At 42.5% G+C, this 22,299-nt stretch overlaps 1 protein-coding gene across 2 annotated transcripts in view; it reads right to left on the bottom strand.

Moving 5' to 3' along the window:
* Positions 1-22,299, bottom strand: part of FARSB (phenylalanyl-tRNA synthetase subunit beta) — a 65,731-nt gene that overhangs the window by 15,261 nt on the left and 28,171 nt on the right. For both annotated transcript variants that reach the window (XM_075937543.2, XM_075937542.2), the window contains exon 16: positions 11,599-11,751. In XM_075937543.2, coding sequence (XP_075793658.2) covers positions 11,599-11,751 — 153 coding nt within the window. The remainder of the gene's footprint in view (positions 1-11,598; positions 11,752-22,299) is intronic.

The raw sequence follows: 22,299 nt of genomic DNA, 5'->3' as shown, positions 1-22,299 counted from the left end.
TGTCCTGTCTACTGGCCCATGCTTACTCCCCAAAGTAGGGAGGTTTCTGGTTTGCATGCAATCACTGATGTTTAACTATTTAGATAAGACATCTTTGTGGAGGGAACACAGAACAGTTGAAAATACAGTATCTCATCTAGCAATGAAATAGTTTGTTATTTGAAGAGGGAGAGGGCTGAAGACAGTGACAAACTAATGTTCTGATATGTGAACCAGGCTAGAGGTTCTAGACTAAGGAAGACACTATTTATTAAACTTACTAAAATGTATATGATTAGAAAAAGATAGTCACACTGGGAAAGCAAGGGATTAAGCCCAGAAATAGTCTCCACAATCAAACAGCAACAAAGCAAAGAATAAATGGCAGAGAGAAGAAAAGCCATCTTGAAAACCAGGACAGAGATATGAATACATGGGTCACAGATGGTCTTAAGGAAGACTTCTCACGTGGAATGGGTAAACAGTAGTAAATAACTGTTTCAGTGTACTTCAATGCAATGGAGAATTTTATAATTTGGAATGTTTCCACCCAGTGATACAGAAAATCACACGTGAACAGGAAAATAAGGTAATCCTCACACTTATGACAGAAGGAAGGGGAACTGAAAAATATTTTTCTGCACAAAAGATGATTTGACAATGAAGCAAACACCAAACAGTCTTTCCAATGACTTTTCACCAGAAATCCTTGCTGAGATGCTTTCTACCATCATTCCCATGCCTGACCATAGAAAGTTATTACCAAACTGGTCAATGCAAATGACAGCAATTCAGGTCAAGAAAGAAAACAATTTTGGGAGACTTTCTTTTTTTCCCTTTGCACCGCCACATATACACCACGCCACCGGTATCATGTTTTCATGTATGCCACTATTAAAAAGTTACAAGGTGTTGTTGTTTTACATGTCCATCAACCACTTCATTGTTTTGTGTTGTGCTAAGATCAAACCCTTTCTTCCTCTCTCCTTCTACCTTAGAGCATTTTCTTTTCTGAGATGAGGCCACTGCAGCCAGACAACTTGGAGGGAATAGGACAAGAATACTCCAGTCAATAACTTTCAGAGGCAGGATAGAAATAAGGCAAAAATAATCTCACTAGCATCTACTTGTATTTCTTTTAGAGGATCTATGACTGGCTGTACAGCATAAAGATACTACATGCAGTATCTTTTTTTGCAATGGACGGTTCTCTCACACCTTGAAGTTTCGACTTTCAGAAACAAGAGTCACTACAGGCCACAGATAATTGGATAGTGTAGTGGGTTTCAGGCTGTGATCAGTGGACCGCTCCCCTTTCCAGAGTATTGCAGAGTGCTTTGTCATAACTGCAGTCATTACAATCCCTTAAACATCTGCCAGTCAAGCTATGAAGCTCCCTGCTACTTGCAGCAACCCAGCTCTTTTTTGGAACCCCAGAGGCTTTTCAGCTAATTATAACAAAACAATTCTCCACACACTGTGCAGTTTCTTCACATCTTTGTTAGGTGTTTCCCTGGGTGTAAGTTCAACCATGATCAGATTTGTAGCACCAAACGGGAGAGACAGCACATACACAGTAGCTCAAATTAACATGACAGCAATCTGAAAAGATTAGAGCAGCTGGGGTGTGAAGAAAAAAAAGTGAAAATTTAGTACTGAAGAGTAAATATAAAAAGGACATAAACAGATTTAAAAAAAAAATGGGACAGTAGACAAGCAGACACACCCATCTCATTGAAGTGAGTTTAGTTTCATCTCATCTTCTTAAAATGGTCCTATTCCTGCTTTTTGATGTAACCAAACAGGGTGCCACAAGGCAAGTTGCACAAGAGAATTAGATTGTGAGATTAGTTGGGGAAGGTGGTAAGCAAGATCTTCATCTTAAGAAGTGCCCCACATTTGGAGAAGGTTTCAAAACTAATGATTTTGTGTTAGCAATAATGAAGGCCATCACTATCTGAACACTGTCAAGCTTGGGGGAAAACCAGCTGCTTCCTACCTTATTAACAGTGGATAGACATTTAGTAACCATGTCAAACTACTGTTTATTCCTTTATCCTGCAGTATTTTATCATTTGAACACTAGAGCTGTACATTTTCTACATATTAACAGACAAGATAGATTACCTAAGAAGAAAGGCCTGAAACTACAGAGGCATAAAAACAATGATAAATCATGTTTATATTTCCACTACAGTAGTACCTAAAGTAACATTAGAAGTCAGGGTCCATTCGACTAGGCACTGTACACACACACACAATGAAAAGTCAGCCCCTGCTGCAAAAGACCCTGCAAAGGCCTTGCACTTATGAGACATAACTGGCAGATGCTACAAACAGAAAGGGGAGCCCAAAATAATGAGATGATTATGAACAGAAGATTAAGCAGCAATCATAGCACACCCGCCATGTAGCCATTGTACTTACCTACTGTACGTTAGCTACTTATATTGCTTCCCCACCCCGCATGGTACAGTAGTATTTGAGCACCCCTGAGTCTTTAATACATTTATCCTCACAACAGTCATTAGGGGAAGGGAAGTGTGATTGTTCCATTTGACAGATGAGGACCTGAGGCACAAATTAAATGACTTGGTCAAGAGGACACAGGGAGTCTGTAGCAGAGCAGGAAAATGAACCTGGCTCTCCCAGGGCCCAGATTAACACTTTAACCACTGGATCATCCTTCCTCTCTCAAAGGTCATGTAGGTATTACACAACAGATAGTGGACAGACTGTGAATTAAGATCAATTACATTCAAGAGAGTCTTCAGATCTTTTGCATGTTTTTTGAAAAACAAAACAAAAATGTTCATCACATTTTTAGTTATGGAGAGATAACTACCTATACTTCTATAATTTCACAGTCAAACCTTATTAGATGAAAAGCTATTACTGTGATTTACTGTGTCATTAAAATTTTCTACTCTTTACCACACCTTTCATTTAATTAAACGGGGACAGGTGAAGGAGAGAAATGTTGTCTTTGTAAAGATTAAATGTTACTACACAACTGTCAATTAGTGACAGAAGCAAAACTAACGATTTGTAAGTATGTAATTTTTAAGTTGAATCTAAACTGGCTCGTTTCCCAGCATATCTACAGTATAAGCTGCTGCATGCACTACAAAAATGATTGACATGAACTGAACTCTTATTAAAAAGGCCCTGTAAAAGCTCGGTTGAAGTAAACACCAAAAAAACCACAGAAGAATCAGAGGATACAAAAGCAGCATATGCTGTGGACTCAGGCTCATACAGACAAATACACACAAGCAGATCTTTTACAAATCTTTTTGTTGAATGGTGTGTCTACACAGCTGGGCTTAACTCGAAATAAGTACGCAAATAGAGCTACGTCAATTGCATATCTTATTTTGAAATTAGGAGTGTCTACACAGCATTTATTGCGAAATAGAACACTCTTCCTCCTACTCTCTTTACTCCTGTACAATGAGGGTTACAGGACTGAGTAAGAAGTCCTCCAGCTTGACAGTATTTTGACATTACAGTAAACTTCCGTTAATCCAGCACCTTTAGGACCCAGGGGGTGCCGGATTATCAGATATGCCGGACTATCAGAAAGGGGGGCTATGAGGGGTCTGACCCCAGACCACTCATAGCCCCCCCATCCGATAGTCTGGTTCTGCAGCGGCTAAATCGGGGATACCTGCAGCAGAGCAGCTGGGTCACTGCTGGGTTCGTCCGGTAGCGCCGACCCTTGGCGCGGCGAGACCAACCCGGCAGCACCCCAGCTGCTCTTGGGGACGCCTGGGGCAGAGCAGCTGGGGTGCTGCCAGGTTGGTCCGGCAGCACCGCTCCTCGGCGCTACTGGACCAACCCGGCAGCACCCCAGCTGCTCTGCCCCAGGTATCCCCAAGTCAGCCGCTGCTGAAACTGATCAGCGGCTGACTCCAGGAAGCCAGAGTCAGAGCTGCTCTGCCCCGGGCTTCTTGGAGTCAGCCGCTGGTCAGTTTCAGCAGCGGCTGAATCAGGACGCCTGGGGCAGAGCAGCGGGGGCGCTGCTGGGTTGGTCCCTGCAGCGCCGCACCTCGGCACTGTGGGGACCAACACGGCAGCACCCCAGCTGCTCTGTCCCAGGTGTCCCCAAGTCAGCTGCTGCTGAAACTGATCAGGGGCTGAATTCCAGGAAGCCAGAGTCAGAGAAGCTCTGCCTCAGGCTTCTTGTAGTCAGCCGCTGGTCAGTTTCAGCAGCAGCTGAATTGGGGACAGCTGGGGTGCTGCCGGGTTGGTTCCGCAGCCCCGAGGGGCAGCGCTACGGTACCTACCCAGCAGCACTCCAGCTGCTCTGCCCCCGGCTTCCCGGATTCAGCCGCTGGTCAGTTTTAGCAGCGGCTGAATCCGGGAAGCTGGGGGCAGAGCAGCTCCAATGGTCCGGCTGCCCGGAGCACTTCCGGGTTCCTGATGGTGCTGGACCATCAGGAATTCCGGACCATCAGATGCCGGACCATCGGAGTTTTACTGTATTTTGAAATAAGTGCTTGCTGTGTAGACACAAACTAAGTTATTTCAAAATAAAGCTAGTTATAAAACTAGAAATAATGTTGCAGTGTAGACTTACCCACAGTAAACACGATTCCTAGTCTTTCTGATAAAGCTCGTTATGAAGACACACAGACAGAGTCAAGCAATCTGGTTTCTATTCCTAGCTCTGCTGCTGACTTTTTCTGTCAGTCTGGGCAAGTCATTTCATCTCTGGGTCTCACTTACCTATGTGTACATTATGGATAATTTTACTTACCTTCTTCAAACAGAGGTTATTAAGATTAATTCAGTGATGTTTGACAAGTTCTTGGAGAATCAGATAAAAGACCCTGGAGGTCTTGTGTGTGGAAAACAACCCTTTTTAAATATCTGCATTTTAATAACACTTGGTATAATCCCATAAATATTTGGACTTTTACTACAATTGCACCTTGCCTTTGAGGATTTCAAAGCAGAACATCATGCAGCTATTAAGGATAAAAATCTTTATTTTTAAGTTTCAGACCTCCACTATAGACTAATGGGATGGAGCCTTAGCATGACATCTTTTCTGATACTGGCCTCAGTTACTGCAGGAAAGAAAAATAGTTCTCTAGTACACTGGTCCAGTGGAACAAGAGATGACCAATATTATTGGAGAAAGTTATTTTAGGTTTATCAAGAGATTACAAGTTTGCATTCACATTACCCCACCTTTCAATCCATCTGTCTAAATGCCTTTACAGGTTGAACCTCTCTAGTCTGGCGCCCTCGGGACATGACCAGTGCCGAACCAGAGAATTTGCTGGATCACGGGAGGTAATTATTGTGTAGCACCATTACCAACACTTCCACTGTTTATTGGGCTCTTATAAGACATTTAGGGGTAAATTAAAACCAAATAGCAGTACGGAAAATGGAGAGCCAGGACTGGTGACTGTAAACAAACTTTATGGCACTGCTGGAAACGTGTCCACACTCAAGATAAGTGGACATGCAGCTAACGAAAATCATGCCAGACCCCAGATGTGGCTGAACCAGAAAGGTTCAACCTGTAGTTTTCATTTCATGACAGTGAAACAACAACAAAGAAAAATGATTCAAGAATGAGGGCAATTTATATCCAGGTACACTAAATAGCTCTTCTCAGCTCGTATTTTTCTGATATTTCTCTTTGACAGACTGGTCATTTGAAAAGGGTTTAGACCACTTACTGATTCTTTTTCCTTGATGGCTGTACAGTCCATAAAATTTCAATCTTTACATTACTAATTACATGGAACTGGTTCAAATGTCACTAAAGGAATTTTATTTAAAGAAACAGCACTAAATAGCAATCCGATTAGAGGACCAATACAAAACTCTACTCTTCTTAATTCATTTATAATTGAAAAATAAGTAGTCCTGTGGTACCTTAGGGTATGTCTACAGTACCCCCCTAGTTCGAACTAGGGGGGGGTAATGTAGTCATACGGAGTTGCAAATGAAGCCCGGGATTTGAATTTCCCGGGCTTCATTTGTATAAAGCCGGCCGGCGCCATTTTTAAATGCTGGCTAGTTCGGACCCCGTGCCGCGTGTAGCCGCGCGGCACGGGGTCCGAACTAGCCGGCATTTTAAAATGGCGCCGGCCGGCTTTATGCAAATGAAGCCCGGGAAACTCAAATCCCGGACTTCATTTGCAACTCCGTATGACTACATTACCCCCCCCTAGTTCGAACTAGGGGGGTAGTGTAGACATACCCTTAGAGACTAACAAAATTATATATAGATCCAGGAGTTTTTACTCAGGAAAGCTCATGATTCTATATATATTTTCTGTTAGTCTCTAAGATGCCATAGGAATACTCAATGTTTATAAAGTTATAGACTAACATAGCTACCTTTATAATTTATTAATAGACATATGAATTTTTATTTGCTACAAAGAAAGCAAAACATTTTGTTAAACCAATAGCTAGAAGATCGGTTAACCTTCAGATATGTCAGTACGGTATTCTTTGAAAAGTGGTGTAGAACTGTCCCTGTTCACGAATGTATAATTTTAATACTTCTACTACTAACAGCAAAAAAATATTTTAACTGGTCATAGCGATTTCAGCTTCTCAAAGAAAGCTAAGTATCAGATATATGTAGAAATCCTTCAACTCAGTCACTTAAAAACCAGTCTATTCTGCAAGCTGCTCACAACATCTTTTCTTTTCCATTTATTGTGCAGCTCAGATTACACTAAAGAGTGGTGTGAAGGCCAGAGGAACATCACAATTTCACCCATATTTTCCAGCATCTGTAATTTTTCCACAGGTGTTGCTACAGGGGCAAAAAGGTTATGATCCTAAGGTTAAGTCAATGAGCATTTAGGTGTTAGTATAACAGAAGGTGCTTCAATAACCATGGTTTGCACATATGGTAAAGAACTGAATGGACACAACAGGCCCTTCATTTTACTTAGTGAATTCAGAAAGGAGGCAAAGCAGCACTGAAGCCTTCTGAAAAGTCTATTTAAATATGCAACCACCTGTCTCCTCTGACAATTTCTGAAATGAAATCAGTACTTTATGTCCCAAATTAAATCAAAACCTTTGCAATCAGTTAATCAAGGAATGCAGGACTCTCAGAGGACTAAATATATATTTATATTGTACAGGCAGTCCCCGGGTTACGTACAAGATAGGGACTGTAGGTTTGTTCTTAAGTTGAATCTGTATGTAAGTCGGAACTGGCGTCCAGATTCAGCCGCTGCTGAAACTGACCGCCAGTTCTGACTTACATACAGATTCAACTTAAGAACCCCAAGCTTCCCCAAGTCAGCTGCTGCTGAAACTGATGAGCGCTGATTCCAGGAAGCCTGGGGCAGAGCAGCTGGGGTGCTGCTGGGTTGCTCCAGTAGCACCGCTCCTCGGCGCTACTGGACCAACCCAGCAGCACCCCAGCTGCTCTGCCCCAGGCGTCCTGATTCAGCCACTGCTGAAACTGACCAGCAGAGGCTGAATCAGGACCTGGGGCAGAGCAGCTGGGGTGCTGCCGGGTTGGTCCAGTAGTGCCCAGAGCGGGTGCTGCAGGACCAATCCGCAGCGCCCCAGCTGCTCTGCTCCAGGGTCCAAAACAAAAGCCTGGTCTGCTGGGGGGGGGGGGGGGGGCACACTATCCGCGCCCCCCCCCCCCCCCCCCCGTCTCCAGCAGACCAGGGACACGGGGAGCAGAGCAGCAGCGGCAGCGGGGTGCCGCGCCTCTGAGGCTTTGCTCTGGCAAAGTCTCAGAGGCGCGGGAACCCCCCCCCCCCCGCGGCTTCAGTCCTGGTGCCTGTGGTCTGCTGGGGACGGTCCCCAGCAGACCACAGGCACCGGGTTTCAAGCGGCAGCAGCGGCGGTTCCCGCGCTTCTGAGGCTTTGCTCTGGCAAAGCCTCAGAAGCGCGGGAACCCGCCTGGTGCCCCTGGTCTGCTGGAGACGGTCTCCAGCAGACCAGGGGCACCGGAGCAGCTTACGAACGGGGCTTTCTCGCCCCGGAGCTCGCAGGTAGCAATCCGCTACCTCGACCTCCGGGGCGAGAAAGCCCCGTTCGTAAGTGCGGATCCGACATAAGTCGGATCTGCGTAAGTCGGAGACTGCCTGTACCACAAATGAGTTTCAAGATTTGGATGAGGACTACAAAACAAAAAGTCTTTGACTTCTTCCAGCTCAGAAATGGTTTTATATGATAAACCCATTTTTAAACTGTACAAATTTTAATGTGCTGTAGATCATAAAACTGATTGCCCCCCCCAAAAAAACCCCACCCTAACACCCTAAAGAATACACATGGTGTAAGATCCCAGTCTAAAACCACTGCAGCGTATAGTACCGACTCTTTTTTGAATCCTTCAGAACTCTGCAGTCTTTTAAAATGTTACAAGATATCTCCCCCCCCTCCCCACACACACAATTGACCTTACTCCATCATCTGTTTGACATTCTATCTCTCATATATGCTTAATTGGCAGGGTGAAAGGCAAGTAAAGAAAAGCCACTTTGACATCCAACTTTCTCTGCAGTCAAGGACTTTCCAAGTAACTTGGTGCAGCATCACTGCATTCACTCTGGCACCAGAGTGTCAGCAATCTGCAATGTTACCAAGGTAAAATTTCAATGTCAGTAGAACTGTATGGAATCTAAGGGTACGTCTACACTGCATCCCTAGTTCGGACTAGGGATGCAAATGGAGATGACCGAAATAGTTAATGAAGCGGGGATCCTGCGCTTCATTAACATGATCTCGCCGGCGCGCTAGTTCGAATCAGAGCTGATTCGAACCAGTAAGTGCGCGCTGGGACGCGTTAGTTCGGACTAAAGCCTTTAGTTCGAACTAACGTTACTCCTTATTTTTTGGAGGAGTAACAGTAGTTCGAATTAAGAGTTTTAATTCAAACTACCTAGCCTGTGCTGCGTGTAGCCGTGGGCAGGTAGTTCAAACTACTGGGCATTTAAAAGTGGCGGCGCCCGGGAACATGCAAATGAAGCCCGGGATATTTAAATCCCGGGCTTCATTTGCAAGTTCGAATGACTACATTAGCCACCCTAGTTCAGATCAGGGTGGCTAATGTAGACATTCCCTCACATGCTTGTATACGAATGAATGGTGAGTTCTGGTTTTCCTGTATCATATTGATTTTGTCATTTTAAGAAACAAAACAGATGACTTGACTGTTCATCTTGTTTTGTACAGATTCCTGATTTTTTATGAAGCCAACTAGTCCTTGCTTCAGGGGTAATCTTAAAAACTACCATGATTTTTGGGTCTTGGGCCCTATCAAACATCTCACAAATAAAAAATCCCAAAACCACTCATTCAATGAATGATTCATGGAGGAAGAATAGAGAAGTCATCGTCATCCCCAAGTAACAACTCTCTGATCTAAAGTTCTACTGTAAATTTCCAAGACAAGAAATAGAGGAGCAAGAACATTCCAGCGCCTGTGGGAAAGAATGTATAGTAGGTAGCAGTCTTAGTCTTTGCTAGGCCTTTTCCTAGCCCAGAAAGTGATTCAGATAAACATATTTGTGGCTAATAAAAATACAGTGGAAGAAGGGCTGAATATGGAATACTAGCTTCTAAAACAACATTGTTCTGGGAATGCTGAAATTCCTGTGCTATATAGCTCTACCCTTGAGAGGTGACACATATATTGACCTTTCATTCAAAATTGGGAAAACAGAGAACTAAAACTCTCTCGAAATTTCAATTACCTCTTATGCTATTTGAGGCATTCAAGATAACCTTGCAGCAAGTTCAAGATGATTTATGAATTGCTTAAATGACGATATAGTGGATGAATCTTTACTCACCTATTTAATTAAATCCCTTCTCCCTCATCTAACATTTGCATTTATGTAGGGCTTGGGGGGCAAGCTTTTTGGGGTACATTCTCTAATTTTGTATACCAAGGAATTAAACTGCTCCTTAAAAGAAAGACAAGCAGTCAGAAAGACAAAGTAAAAGGGGTTGTAAGGCTGGGGAAGCTGGGTGCAATCAGAATGAGTGGACAGCTCGGTGTTGAGTGGACAGCTCCTCCACTAACACAGGGGAGCAGAGCCATTCTTAAAACAACAGGGCCCTACACAATGGAACCTCCCTCCCTACTGTGCAGTCAGGAGCCTGGGGCTTCTCTTCTTGTCTGTGCTCCAAGCTTCCCTACTACACATACCTCTCCAGCAACTTCTAGTGGCACTTGGTGGCTACCCTGGGGCTGGAGCAGAACCGCAGAGGCTGGGAGCTCCTCTCTGCAGCCAGTCTGCCAGCAGGGAGCCATCATTAAGCCTCCTGCTGTGGGCCAAGAGGAGCATGTGGGGGGGAAGGGCGAAGCCTTGTAGACAATAGGAGAGAGCAGAGGCGGGGAGGGGCTAGAGAGGAATTAACAGAGACATGCCCTCAGACATACAAGAACACATGGCTGCATAGAATCAGCTTAACATTTGGTGTCCCAAATTTTCAGGTGCCCTACTCTGCCACATATTTCACATATGCTTATAGATGGCTCTGCATGGGAGACAGGGTAGAAAAGGATAGATGGAAAGAGATGCTTACAGAATTCTCCATATCATTTATAATTTCTTTCTACTGAGACTTTCTAAAAAAAGTTCTGAAAGCTTTGGAAAGCCCTTTCAATGCATGGTCCAGAGCTAAGCAATTCAGGAACATGCATCTGAGAGAAGTATTTAATTTGAAAGGTGTCTTGTTTCATAACAGAAGGAGATTTGCAACTGTGCTCTGAGAGCAACTAGAGGCTCCCAGGCAATAAGAAAGCAGTGGATACCTGATGTTTATTAAAACTCATTCAGTTAACTGAGAGCTAATCCTTAAACTGATGAACTAACGTGCTCTTCACAATGAGCAATTTCTATACACATGGGCTGTGTCTAGACTGGCAAGTTTTTCCGCAAAATCATCTGCTTTGGCGGAAAAACTTGCCAGCTGTCTACACTGGCCAATTTCCGCAAAAGCACTGATGATCTCATGTAAGATTGTCAGTGCTTTTGCAGAAATACTATGCTGCTCCCGTTTGGGCAAAAGTCTTTTTCCGAAAAACTTTTGCGCAAAAGGGCCAGTGTAGACAGCAGAGATTTGTTTTCCACAAAAAAGCCCCGATCGCGAAAATGGCCATCAGGGCTTTTTTGCGGAAAAGCACGTCTAGATTGGCCACGGACACTTTTCCGCAAAAAGTGCTTTTGCGGAAAAGCGTCCTGCCAATCTAGACGCGCTTTTCCGAAAATGCTTTTAACGGAAAATTTTTCCGTTAAAAGCATTTCCAGAAAATCATGCCAGTGTAGACGTAGCCCTGAAGCTTACTCATTTAAGAGATAATCACTGTACTAGGATTCTCTTATGTAAAAATTACCACAACAGAAGTTGGCTAAAAATACTCAGACTAGCTTCGGGGGGGAGGGGAGGAGGTAGGAGGAGAGTCCATTCCATGCTTTAATGTGTAAGAGGCCTGAGAATACAAAGTCCCACTTGCACTACAGTATTTTGCAGCATGCTAACACATAATCAGAACAACTCTAACACTGCAGTGTCAACTGTTGATGGCAATATAAAATTAAATCCACATAGTAATGGGATCATAGAACACCTTAATAGTTCCCTCTCCATGCCTCTTACCTTTAGCTGCCTTGATTAGGTATCCGCACTCTTTGTTTGGTGGCACAGCCAGCAGCTGCATGACTCTATCCAGCAATCCATGTATGACCTCAAACCCAGGATTCTTGTTGTAGTAAATGGCGCAGAGATGCCTCTGGTTCCTGGCACCTACATCTGCAGAAGAAACAAACAGTTGCACTTTCCGGGTTTTGTTATGTGTTTATCCTTCCCTTTCACATCAGTTTTCAGTTGTGCATGGAGACATCTGTACCTCAGGGGGAAACTGAGATTGCAGAATGGCCTCTGCCAGAGACAGCCATCCCACACAGTGGGGAGATGATTATAGGCACTGGCCATGCTTTAACCCAGAGGTCTCCCATTATTTGGAAAATCATAAAGCACAGATTTTAAATACTGTGCTTTATTAGGAAGGAGATGGAAAAGGACTGTGGTAAAGAGAAATATCTTGCAAAATAAACATCAGCAACAGAAATCAGAATGTTTCCAACAAATTATTAAAAGGTTAAGGGAATGAAAAAAATAGATGAAACAAAATATGTATATTCAATAAGACCTTGATGCTTAGAATCTATTATTTTTAACATTTGCAATTTAAGATTGGTAGTGAAAGTAGATATTTATGAAACAGGGAAACAGAGCCTTGTACCAATACACAGCTAGCTCACTTCTGCAAATAGCCAAATATAGTTATACTCTTGTGGATGTTTGGGAGGGCAGGAGGAGGGAAGGGAGCTATGTGAAGAGAGGTGTTGGCCTAAGTCTAATTCCAAGCACACAGGTTTCCACACACAGGCTGTGTCTAGACTGCAGGGTTTTTTCGAAAAAAGTACCCTTTTTTCCGAAAAAAACTTCACCTGCGTCTAGACTACAGCCATGTTCTTTCGAAATTAAATCGAAAGAACGCAGCTTTTCTTTCGATGGCGGTACTCCTCAATTCATGAGGAATAACACCTTTTTTCGAAAGTGCTCTTTAGAAAAAAGGTGCTATGTAATGCAAACTGTGCTTTTTCGAAAGAGAGCATCCAGACTGCCTGGGTGTTCTCTGTTGAAAAAGCCTCTTTCGAAAGAGGCTTGCAGTCTAGACTTAGCCCCACAGAAGCCATCCACGCAGCTGAAAACTTCCGTGGTAGTCTGAGAAGTGCCTAAGATCATAGAGCTGGAAGAGACCTCAGGAAGTCATCAAGTCCAGCCCCCTGCCCAAGGCAGGACCAATCCCAACTAAATCAACCCAGCCAGGGTTTTATCAAGCTGAAATTTAAAAACCTCTAGGGATGGAGATTCCACCACCTCCCAAGGTAACCTTTTCCAGTGCTTCACCACACTCCTAGTGAAATAATTTTTCCTAATATCCAACCTACACCTCTCCCACTGTAACTTGAGACCATTGCTCCTTGTTCTGCCATCTGTCACTACTATGAACAGCCTTTCTCCATCCTCTTTGGAACCTCCCTTCAGTAAGATGAAGGCTGCTATCAAATCCCCTCTCACTCTTCTCTTCTTCAGACTAAACAAACCCAAATCACTCACTCTCTCCTCATAGGTCATGCGCTCCAGCCCCCTAATCATTTTGGTCACCCTTCGCTGGACCCTCTCCAATGCATCCACATCCTTTCTAGAGTGGGGGGCCCAGAACTAAACACAATATTCCAGATGTGGCCTCACCAGAGCTGAATGAAGGGGAATAATCACTTATCTGGATCTGCTGGCAATGCTCCTCCTAGTGCACCCTAATATGCCATTAGCCTTGTTGGCTAAAAGGGCACACTGTTGACTTATATCCAGCTTTACATCCACTGTAATCCCCAGGTCCTATTTAGCCATTCAGTCCCCAGCCTGTAACAATGCTTTGGATCCTTCCATCCCAAGCGCAGGACTCTACACTTGTCCTTGTTTAACCTCATTAGATTTCTTTTGGCCCAATCCTCAAATCTGTCCAGGTCACTCTGGATCCTCTCCCTGCCCTCCAGCGTATCTAACTCTCCCCCTAGCTTAGTGTCATCTGCAAACTTGCTGAGGCTGCAATCCATCCCCTCATCCAGGTCATTAATAAAGATGTTGAACAAAACCGGTTCAAGAACAGAACCTTGAGGCACTCCGCTAGAAACTGACATCGAGCCGTTGATCATTAGCCATTGGGCCCGACAGTCTAGCTAGCTTTCTATCCATCTTACAGTTCACATATCCAATCCATATTCCCTTAACTTGCTGGCAAGAATAATGTGGGAGACCATACCAAAAGCTTTGCAAAAGTCAAGGTATCTCACATCCATTGACAATCCCATATCCACAGAGCCAGTTACCTTATCATAGAAGCTAATCAGATTGGTCAGGTATGACTTGCCCATGGTGAATCCATTTTGACTATTCCTGATCACTTCCCCCTCTTCCAAGTGCTTCAACATGGATTCCTTGAGCATCCCCTCCATGATTTTTCTGGGCAGTGTAGTAAGGCTGACTGGTCTGTAATTCCCTGAATTGTTCTTCTTCCCTTTTTTAAAATGGGCACTACATTTGCCTTTTTCCAATCATCCAGGATCTCTCCCGATCTCCACAAGTTTTCAAAAGGTAATGGCCAAAGGCTCCACAATGACATTTGCCAACTCCCTCAGTACCTTTGGATGCATTAAATCTGGGCCCATGGATCTGTGTATGTTTAGGTTTTCTAAATAGTTCCTAACTTGTTCTTTCCCCACCAAGGGCTGTCTACCTCCTTCCCATAATACAAATGAGAATGCACTGTATTTTCACATCAGCTTTCCAAGAGGAGTGAAATATTGGTGGAGCAGACTGGCTATAGTCATGTGTGCTGCACCTGTTATGTGGATACCAGATTTTAAAACTGGCAAATTACACATTTGAGCTTGTATGAGGGGTTTTTAAAAAGTTTTGTAATTTCCAAAATTACCACGTATCCTGTGTTCACACAAAGTGCCAAAACAATCATCAGTCTTCCTTTACTTTAAATTAGTTTTGATTAGTCCATGTCACATGGATACATTTTAGACATACACAAGTATTACAGTATTATAATATTTCTCCACATCTCCAGACTAGACTACATTCTGCCTGGCTCTGTCAAAGTTTATTCAGAAGATTCAACTAATGAAGAATTCTGCTTTTAATTTTTTGAGAGGAAAAGGGTAATATGTGTCTTATCTGTCAATTCACATCTGATGAAATTCAAAGTGCTGCTTTATGGCGCATTCAGCAAAAACCCTTGGGCTGAGTGTGCCAAGGGTGGGTTTTGCAGGATTGGCTATGCCAGTGGTGGGCCTTAGAAGAGCTCTCTGTCACTGGTCTAACTACTGCTTAATTTTATCTAACTTACATTGCTCAGGGAGCGAAAAAGACACCTCTCTGTGAGATACAAGTTACAGAGACTTAACTGTTGTCCATAACAGTTCTACATCAATGGGAGACGCTCTCCCCTCAACACAGGTTCCACCTCTTGCAGGAGGTGGAGTAATTATGCTGTCACAAGTGAGTTTTCTTGGTAGCATAGTGTGTATTCATCAGGCACGGCACAGCACTGAAGTGCAGACTAGCCTTCAATGGCATACTCTTTCTTTTATAATAGAATTTGCTCTCAGCAAAATACCAGCCAGAGCCTGATCATTTGTCCAACACCACACAAGATGTATGGATTTTTTCAAATTGTACATTTAGTTTACTGGTAAGGTTTTGCTCTCTGCCCTCCCTGCTGACCATCTATTCTTCTTTGAAGGGGGAAGAGGGTTACCTTTATGCACCTCCTTTTGGAGAAAATACATTCATGAGCCATGTTTTTATAAGCCCCCCAAATTAAAGTTACAGTTATTTTTAAAGATAAGACTCATTTTACTACAAAATAAGTGCACGCTCAGCTCCACTCCTGGGGAGGCCCAGGCCACCCCCCTGCTGCTGCATCTGTATCAGAAATGAAAGACGCGAGGGGAAAAGCATATATAGTAGGGATGTGAACGTACAGTCAACTATATGATTAAAAACTGGAGTGGAACGGCAGCAGCAGCCAGGCAGCAGCTTACTGTGCACAGAGCCTGTGCCAGCATCCATGGAGCAGCCTCTTTCCGCTGTGAGCCTGGGCCTGCTCCTGTTTTCTGGCAGCCTCTCCTGCCCTGGAGGGCAGAGGTAGGCAGGCTGTTTGCTTGTGGGGAGCCGTCTTTTAAGCTGGCTCCCCGCTGAGCACCAGCTCCTGCCTGCTCCCCCTACCTTTGTGGGAGGCAGCAAGTGAGGAGGGGCACATGCACACAGCCAGCTTCCCATGTGTACCAGCTCCGGCCTGGGGCTGAGGGGGGACAGGAAGCTCCACGGGATCCGGTGCTCGTGGGGAGCTGGCTTAAAAGCCTCTCCTTGCTTGCTGCCTCTGTATGGGGGGGGGGAGGGGGGAGAAATGCATGCAGTCAATAGGATTAACTGATAAGCTCAGGGTTATTCACATCCCTACTATATATGCTTTTCCCCTCATGCCTTTCATTCAACATCCACATGTAGCCAATGGGAGAGATCACTTGTGCACCACTCTCTGCGATGGCGGTCATTCAAATGCCAGGTGCAATCTTACAGAGATTTGGAACAGCAATTTGGAATCCCTGTCAGAGTTAGGGCTGGACCTTTGCTCCAAAAATAATTGGTCAATTCAGCACATTTGGTCAAATAATGTCAAAAATGGTCAAATGTGTTTTTTAAAAAACAAAATTTATTAAACAGTAACCATAGTAACAAACAGACTAATCCTTTGTGATCTCCTGAGAAGTAAGGTAAATACTCATTTCCAATTACAAAAACTAAATTACTTAAATGAGTTATTTTAACTCTGAAAAATGTTCGTTGAATAATTATCTTTTTAGCAATGTTAGGTTAGCATTTTAAATGTTAATGTTATTCAAGGCTGAAGAGTTAAAAAATTAAACAAATAAAAGAAACCCATAGCAACTATAAAAGAAAAATGTTATTTTTAAATCCACTTATGCTAGGTAGGCAGCAGGCCAACTCTTCAAGCATCCTGCTTTTTATTATCTCCCTTTTCTTTATCAGCTTCAACTGCTTCATTTATCTCTTTGCACTGATAGCTTGGTTCACAAATAAAGACATATACAGTGTTTGGCTGATATCTTCTAGGACAATTGAGATGCTCAACTTTCAATTAGTTTATTTTTTTGCAATAGGTGACATGAACTTATAGCAAAGTTAGTGATTAAGATACTTGAGTAGGCTTGCTAACAGACAACACCATACCACATCAAGAAGGTAGGTCACCTCCTACATCAGAGCATTTTTGGTGGAATGTGTGACAACACTTGACCATGGACAAATAATATGTGCTCAGTTGACATGTCTGCCACGTCTGGACAGAATACTAGACGTTTGTGTCTCTTCACCATATATTGGACTCAAGAAGCAGCAGCCTCAACACTAGAGCCCAGATGAAGTCAGCAAGCCTCTTCCATCCCTTTCTATGCATACCTCTTCTATCAAAAATGGTGGATAGAATTAAGTAATATTCTTGACAAAACAAGAACTAAGACATTTAGCAAACCTATGCCTATTATACCAATGCCCAGTAAACAACAAAATAGCATTTACTACAACAAAATGACATTACTCAGTTACTAGGTGATGAAAGTTCTGCATTAAAGAAGAATACAAACTAGACCAGACAGAGAAATATCACATCCTCTCTTACCACTATGGCAATATACATTTTACCCTGCTCTAGAAGTTCTATCTGATGAATTACCTAATAAAATGTTTCTAGTCTGCTTCTAACATGATTGAGATAAATTGTGAATGCAGATACCAGAAGTAAATGCTGATACCAGAATAATTCCGAGTAATTCTGATACCATCTTACCAGCCCCAGAGGACCTGGCTTCTGGCATGAAGGAGCTGTCCCCTATGATCTTATTTCATCTCTTGGAGTGGGAAGAGCATCTGTGTTAAGGATCCCTGAAGCACTTGGAGGGAAGCTTGAAAATTCCCTAACAGCTGGAGGTTGAGCAATTAAAAAAAAAAAAAGCAGCTATTCTCCAAGAGTCCTGATGGGCCTAGGGAAAATGTTTCCAACCTCAGAATGCCCCAAGATCTCTACTGGGCTCAGGTAGTAAATAGTTCGAGCAATTAGGATGAAGAAAGATAAAAATCATTCAAGTCTTGGAGTACTATCAGGGGGTATAACTAAGCTTTTTTTCTCTCCCATTTATCCTCAACAATAGATATAGAACGAAGGTGTATTTCATCTCACATGTTAGGTAATTTATGAGGCCATTTCATTGATAAATTCTCAGAAAATTTAGAGTAGGCTCTTTGGATTTTGGTTTGATCCTGCTGCAAATGATCAAACCACTATTTGAACCTGTTTCTTCAGTGTCACTCTTCTTCTACCACAAAGTAGTAAATTTGGTAGCTATCACAGCTGCATGCAGAGTACCTGAGCTGTACTCAAAAGATCTCTGGAGACACTTTTCTCTTTATTCTACACCAAGTCTAAACTCAAAGATAAAATCTGCCATGTGTTGGAGAAACTCCGAGTGGTTAATCTTGACAAAACAAGAACTAAGACATTTAGCAAACCTACACCTATTGTACCAATGCCCAGTGAACAACAAAACGGCATTTCAAACCTCAGTTACTAGGTGACAAAGTACTGCATTAAAGAGGAATACAAAGTACAGAAGTAAAAGCTTATAGGCAAGATAAAAGCTCATCCTTGCTGACAGTCATTTGTATCTTCAGAAGATATTTACAAAGCAGCAGGCTGATAATCTAGCACCATGTTTCTCAACCTGTGGCATACGTGACATCCTCAAGGCTCTAGAGGCAGTGCTAGATGCGGCCCACAACAGTAACAAGCTAGACTTGCAGGCCTCTGCAGAGACTGCCTTCTGTGAAGGGTACTGTTATCCACCAAGGTCTTAAATACCAGTATTGTAGCTCGTAAGTAGTAAGTGTGGTTTCACAAGGTTAAATCCTGATATGAGAATGGCAAACCTAGAAAAACAGATCCGAGGCCTGGTACATCTGACATCTTTTCTCTCAGCATCCACAGTTTGCCATTCCAATCCAATATTTTCTTTATCTGTGTCCCATCTTTTGCTGATGCCTATAAAAAACTGTATCATCAGGTGTAGGACAACTTATACATAGATATGCCATATATAAATAACTGGTAACAAGAAAACCTTGTTTATTACTTCATCTTTCCCTTTCTTTTGATCTATTTTGTCCTTTAGGAATGGAAGCTTTTCGGAGACGTCTTTTTGTACAGTACTTTGCATACTGTAAGTGCTATTAGTAACCTTAACAACAAAAGTTAGTTTGAATTTTACTTCATAATTACCCAAGTAACTTATAACTTCCTCACATCATTATGCTGAACAAAAAGGGAGTCATGATAAATATACTTCAAATTGTTTTAACTTTATATTTTCACTGTACAAACCTTAACGAAAAGGATATTGTACAAATCTTAACCAATGTGTGCATTTTGTGTTCACTCAACCCTTCCAAGCTTTAAAAATTCAGTCTTTCGGAGAGTCAGTACATTACATCACAGGAAGTCCATTCACTGCACACTACAGGAAAAAAAGTATTCAGAACTTTATGCCAAAGTTGGGATTTGTTGGAAATGCCTCAGTTCTTTGTAACTCATTTAAGAGAGCACTTGTGTCATGCCACGAAACAATTCTGTGAGCCTGCCAAATGTGTCAGCCTAAATTATATATGTATTTCACCAACTTCAAAGCGCTGCCTGGAGATGCTGCTCTAAAATAATTTAAAGGATGGGCAGCAGGCTAGGACTTTGCAAGCCAGAAGAATGTAATGAAAGATAAAAGAGTGGTGCATGCTGCCCCCTAGTAATTTAAGAGGAGTTAGAAAAGATGGATTTTGAAAGAGTACATCTGCTCAGTTAAACACTTGTCTCACAATCAATCAATTTAACAGAAATCCATGTTTCATATATAATTGCAATAAGGCCTGCAAGAAATGCATGCCAACAACTTCAACTGCATTCACAATTTATCTCAATCATGTTAGAAGCAGACTAGAAACATTTTATTAGGTAATTCATCAGATAGAACTTCTAGAGCAGGGTAAAATGTATATTGCCATAGTGGTAAGAGAGGATGTGATATTTCTCTGTCTGGTCTAATGTGATTTATAGCAGCAATAATTTAGTCATAGCTCTAGAGAAGACTTACCAACCTAACAAGAAGACCAAACCCTAAGACAATACTTTATGCAACTCTGCAGAGGATACATAACACTGGGTGACTCACAACTCAACCCCTGCATTCACTCTCATCCTTTGAGAAGGAAAATTTTCCAGTCAGATTGGGATTTATTTTTATTAAATCTGGCGTGCATTTTCCAAATTTTCCAAGTCAACGTCTATGTATGATGTTAGGAGGAGAAGAATGTTTGGCTCACCTTAGTAAAGATGAGTTGTGTGCAAAAAATGTTTTTATTAAAGAATAATGCATTTTTACAGTGATATTCATTTATGTACAAGTGACTGCTTCATATTAAGGGATGTAAAATTTTGATTATTTTGGCTAATCAAATAGTCGATGCAACTAGCATCGACTATCTGATTAGCTGATAATGGCGCTTCCACTACACTTCAAAAGGCGAAAGTGCTGTAGGGAGCTCAGGGCCACTGGGGCACTCAACCAGTCTCCCACTGACCCCGAAGTGGCAGAGCCACATGGAGCCCAGGATCATCGGGGAAGTGCCCAGCTGACCCCAGGCTCCCTGCAGTGCTGCTGCTCTGAAATGCTGCAGGGAGCCCGGGGTCAGACTTCCTGCAGCATTTCAAAGCAACGGGGCCACATGGAGCCGGGGATCAGTTGGGCACTCCTCTGCTGACCCCAGGCTCCATGTGGTGCTGCTGTTTTGAAACAAGCTGGGGACTCCCAGCTGGCCCCGGGCTGCATGCAACATTTTAAAGTATGCCACTTGGAGCCCAGGGTCTGGCCCTATGCTCCATGCAGCACTGCCGCTTTGAAGCGCCGCTTCTCTCCTCCCCCTTGCTGCCTATTTCTGACAGAGGCAGCAACCGGGGAACAGGGGGCAAGCAACTACTTGACTAGCCTGATGACTATCTGATAAGCATTTTCTTATCTGATAGTCGACTAGTCATTCACATCCCTATTCATATTTGGTGCTCTTCTCCATACTTTTTATTTTTTTCCCCCATGCCAAAAATATGAAATAGTAAAATTAAGTTAGACTTTTAACATTACAGTACTACAGGGAATCTAAATCCATATGTGAAAACAGGACGACCCTATATTGTTTAATGTCTACAGAACTGCTGTTGATTTCTCATTCCTTTTGTCCCCTGGAAATTATGACATATTTAGATTTAAGGCCTGAAAATCAATCTGGCAAAGGCACATTTAGCAGATTTATTGAAAATTCATAACTTAAAACAATGTTTTTATCTGGTGATTCTCAAACTGTACCAGGCACTGTCCAAATACACAAGAATACAAAATCCTTATCACAAAGAAATTATCTTTAATGTGCCAGAAATTATTATTGCTAAATTTCAAGTATACTGCAAGAGTAGGCTTTTATAAGTGACCATTTGTATAAGTGGAAGCTTAAAAGATCTACATTGAGAACCCATGAAATAACAGTAATTTATTTAAAACAGTACATTTCATGCATCCAGAAGTAATGCTTTTTCCGCTCCAACATAAATAAGGTCTAAACCAGTTATGAAGAAAGCTAAAGCTAGTCTGCCATTCTGTACCATGTTTTGTGCATGCTAGCAGCCTCCCTGCCCAACAAGTAAGGAGCTTGGCTCACCAAACTGTCTGCATTTAATAAAGAGTCTGCATGCTTTGCTAAACTTACTTATTTTTCTTGGCAATTTTCTTAAGCAATCCACAAATTAAGTCCATCAACAAAGCAATTTACTTGCCATTTTGTTTACGTCTTATATAAACCTTTGTTTCATAGACACTATATAGGTTAAACACAGCATTAAAAGCTGAAACTGGATAACACAACAGCACCCACTTCCACTACTGTATTTAAGTTAAGTGTCAGCATTTTTCATTAAGAAGTGGCAAAATTTTTCTCCCAGGTTGCAACTCAGCACACAGGGTCTTGTCAGAAGAGAACCAGATCCATATATACCCTTCCCCAACAAGGCACTGTCTGAGGAAAAACCTATTCAGTAACTTGAGTGGTTATTTTCTTCTAGGAGTTTAGGTTTTTGCCACCTTACAGCTTGCTGCACTTTTATATGTTTTCCAAATAAAAACTATGCTTTTAGGCCCTGATCCTGCAAACAGAACCCTCCAACTAGGCAGAATCCCATTCAAATTTTTGAAACATATACTGGCTGCTTTGGCTTTTTTTAAACTATAACACAACTAAGGTGGCAGTATGATACTAAAAGAAATGTGCTTCTATCTCGGCATGTTGCTTAAAATGGGAACATACTCTCAAGATGACTTGATAGCTGTGTGGGAATTTTAAAACCCCAAGAATATCTTTTTTTTCATTTTGCACATGGATTTTCCCCAGTCTTCACCAAGAACTAGTAATACAAGTGTAATTGCAAGAAACCCACTTACACAAGGGGAGGGTATGCATAGCCCCATTATTGATCTAGCATAGGTTACATATCTACTATAATGGTAAAGGAACAATTTGCTCTTAGTAAGCAGTGGAGGGAGGTATCCCCAC

This window comes from Pelodiscus sinensis, chromosome 10 (assembly GCF_052426305.1).
Source record: "Pelodiscus sinensis isolate ZL-2025 chromosome 10, ASM5242630v1, whole genome shotgun sequence".
Classification (NCBI taxonomy): Eukaryota; Metazoa; Chordata; order Testudines; family Trionychidae; genus Pelodiscus; species Pelodiscus sinensis.
Note: the sequence above shows the minus strand (reverse complement) of the source record. Positions and strands in the feature narration are given on the sequence as shown.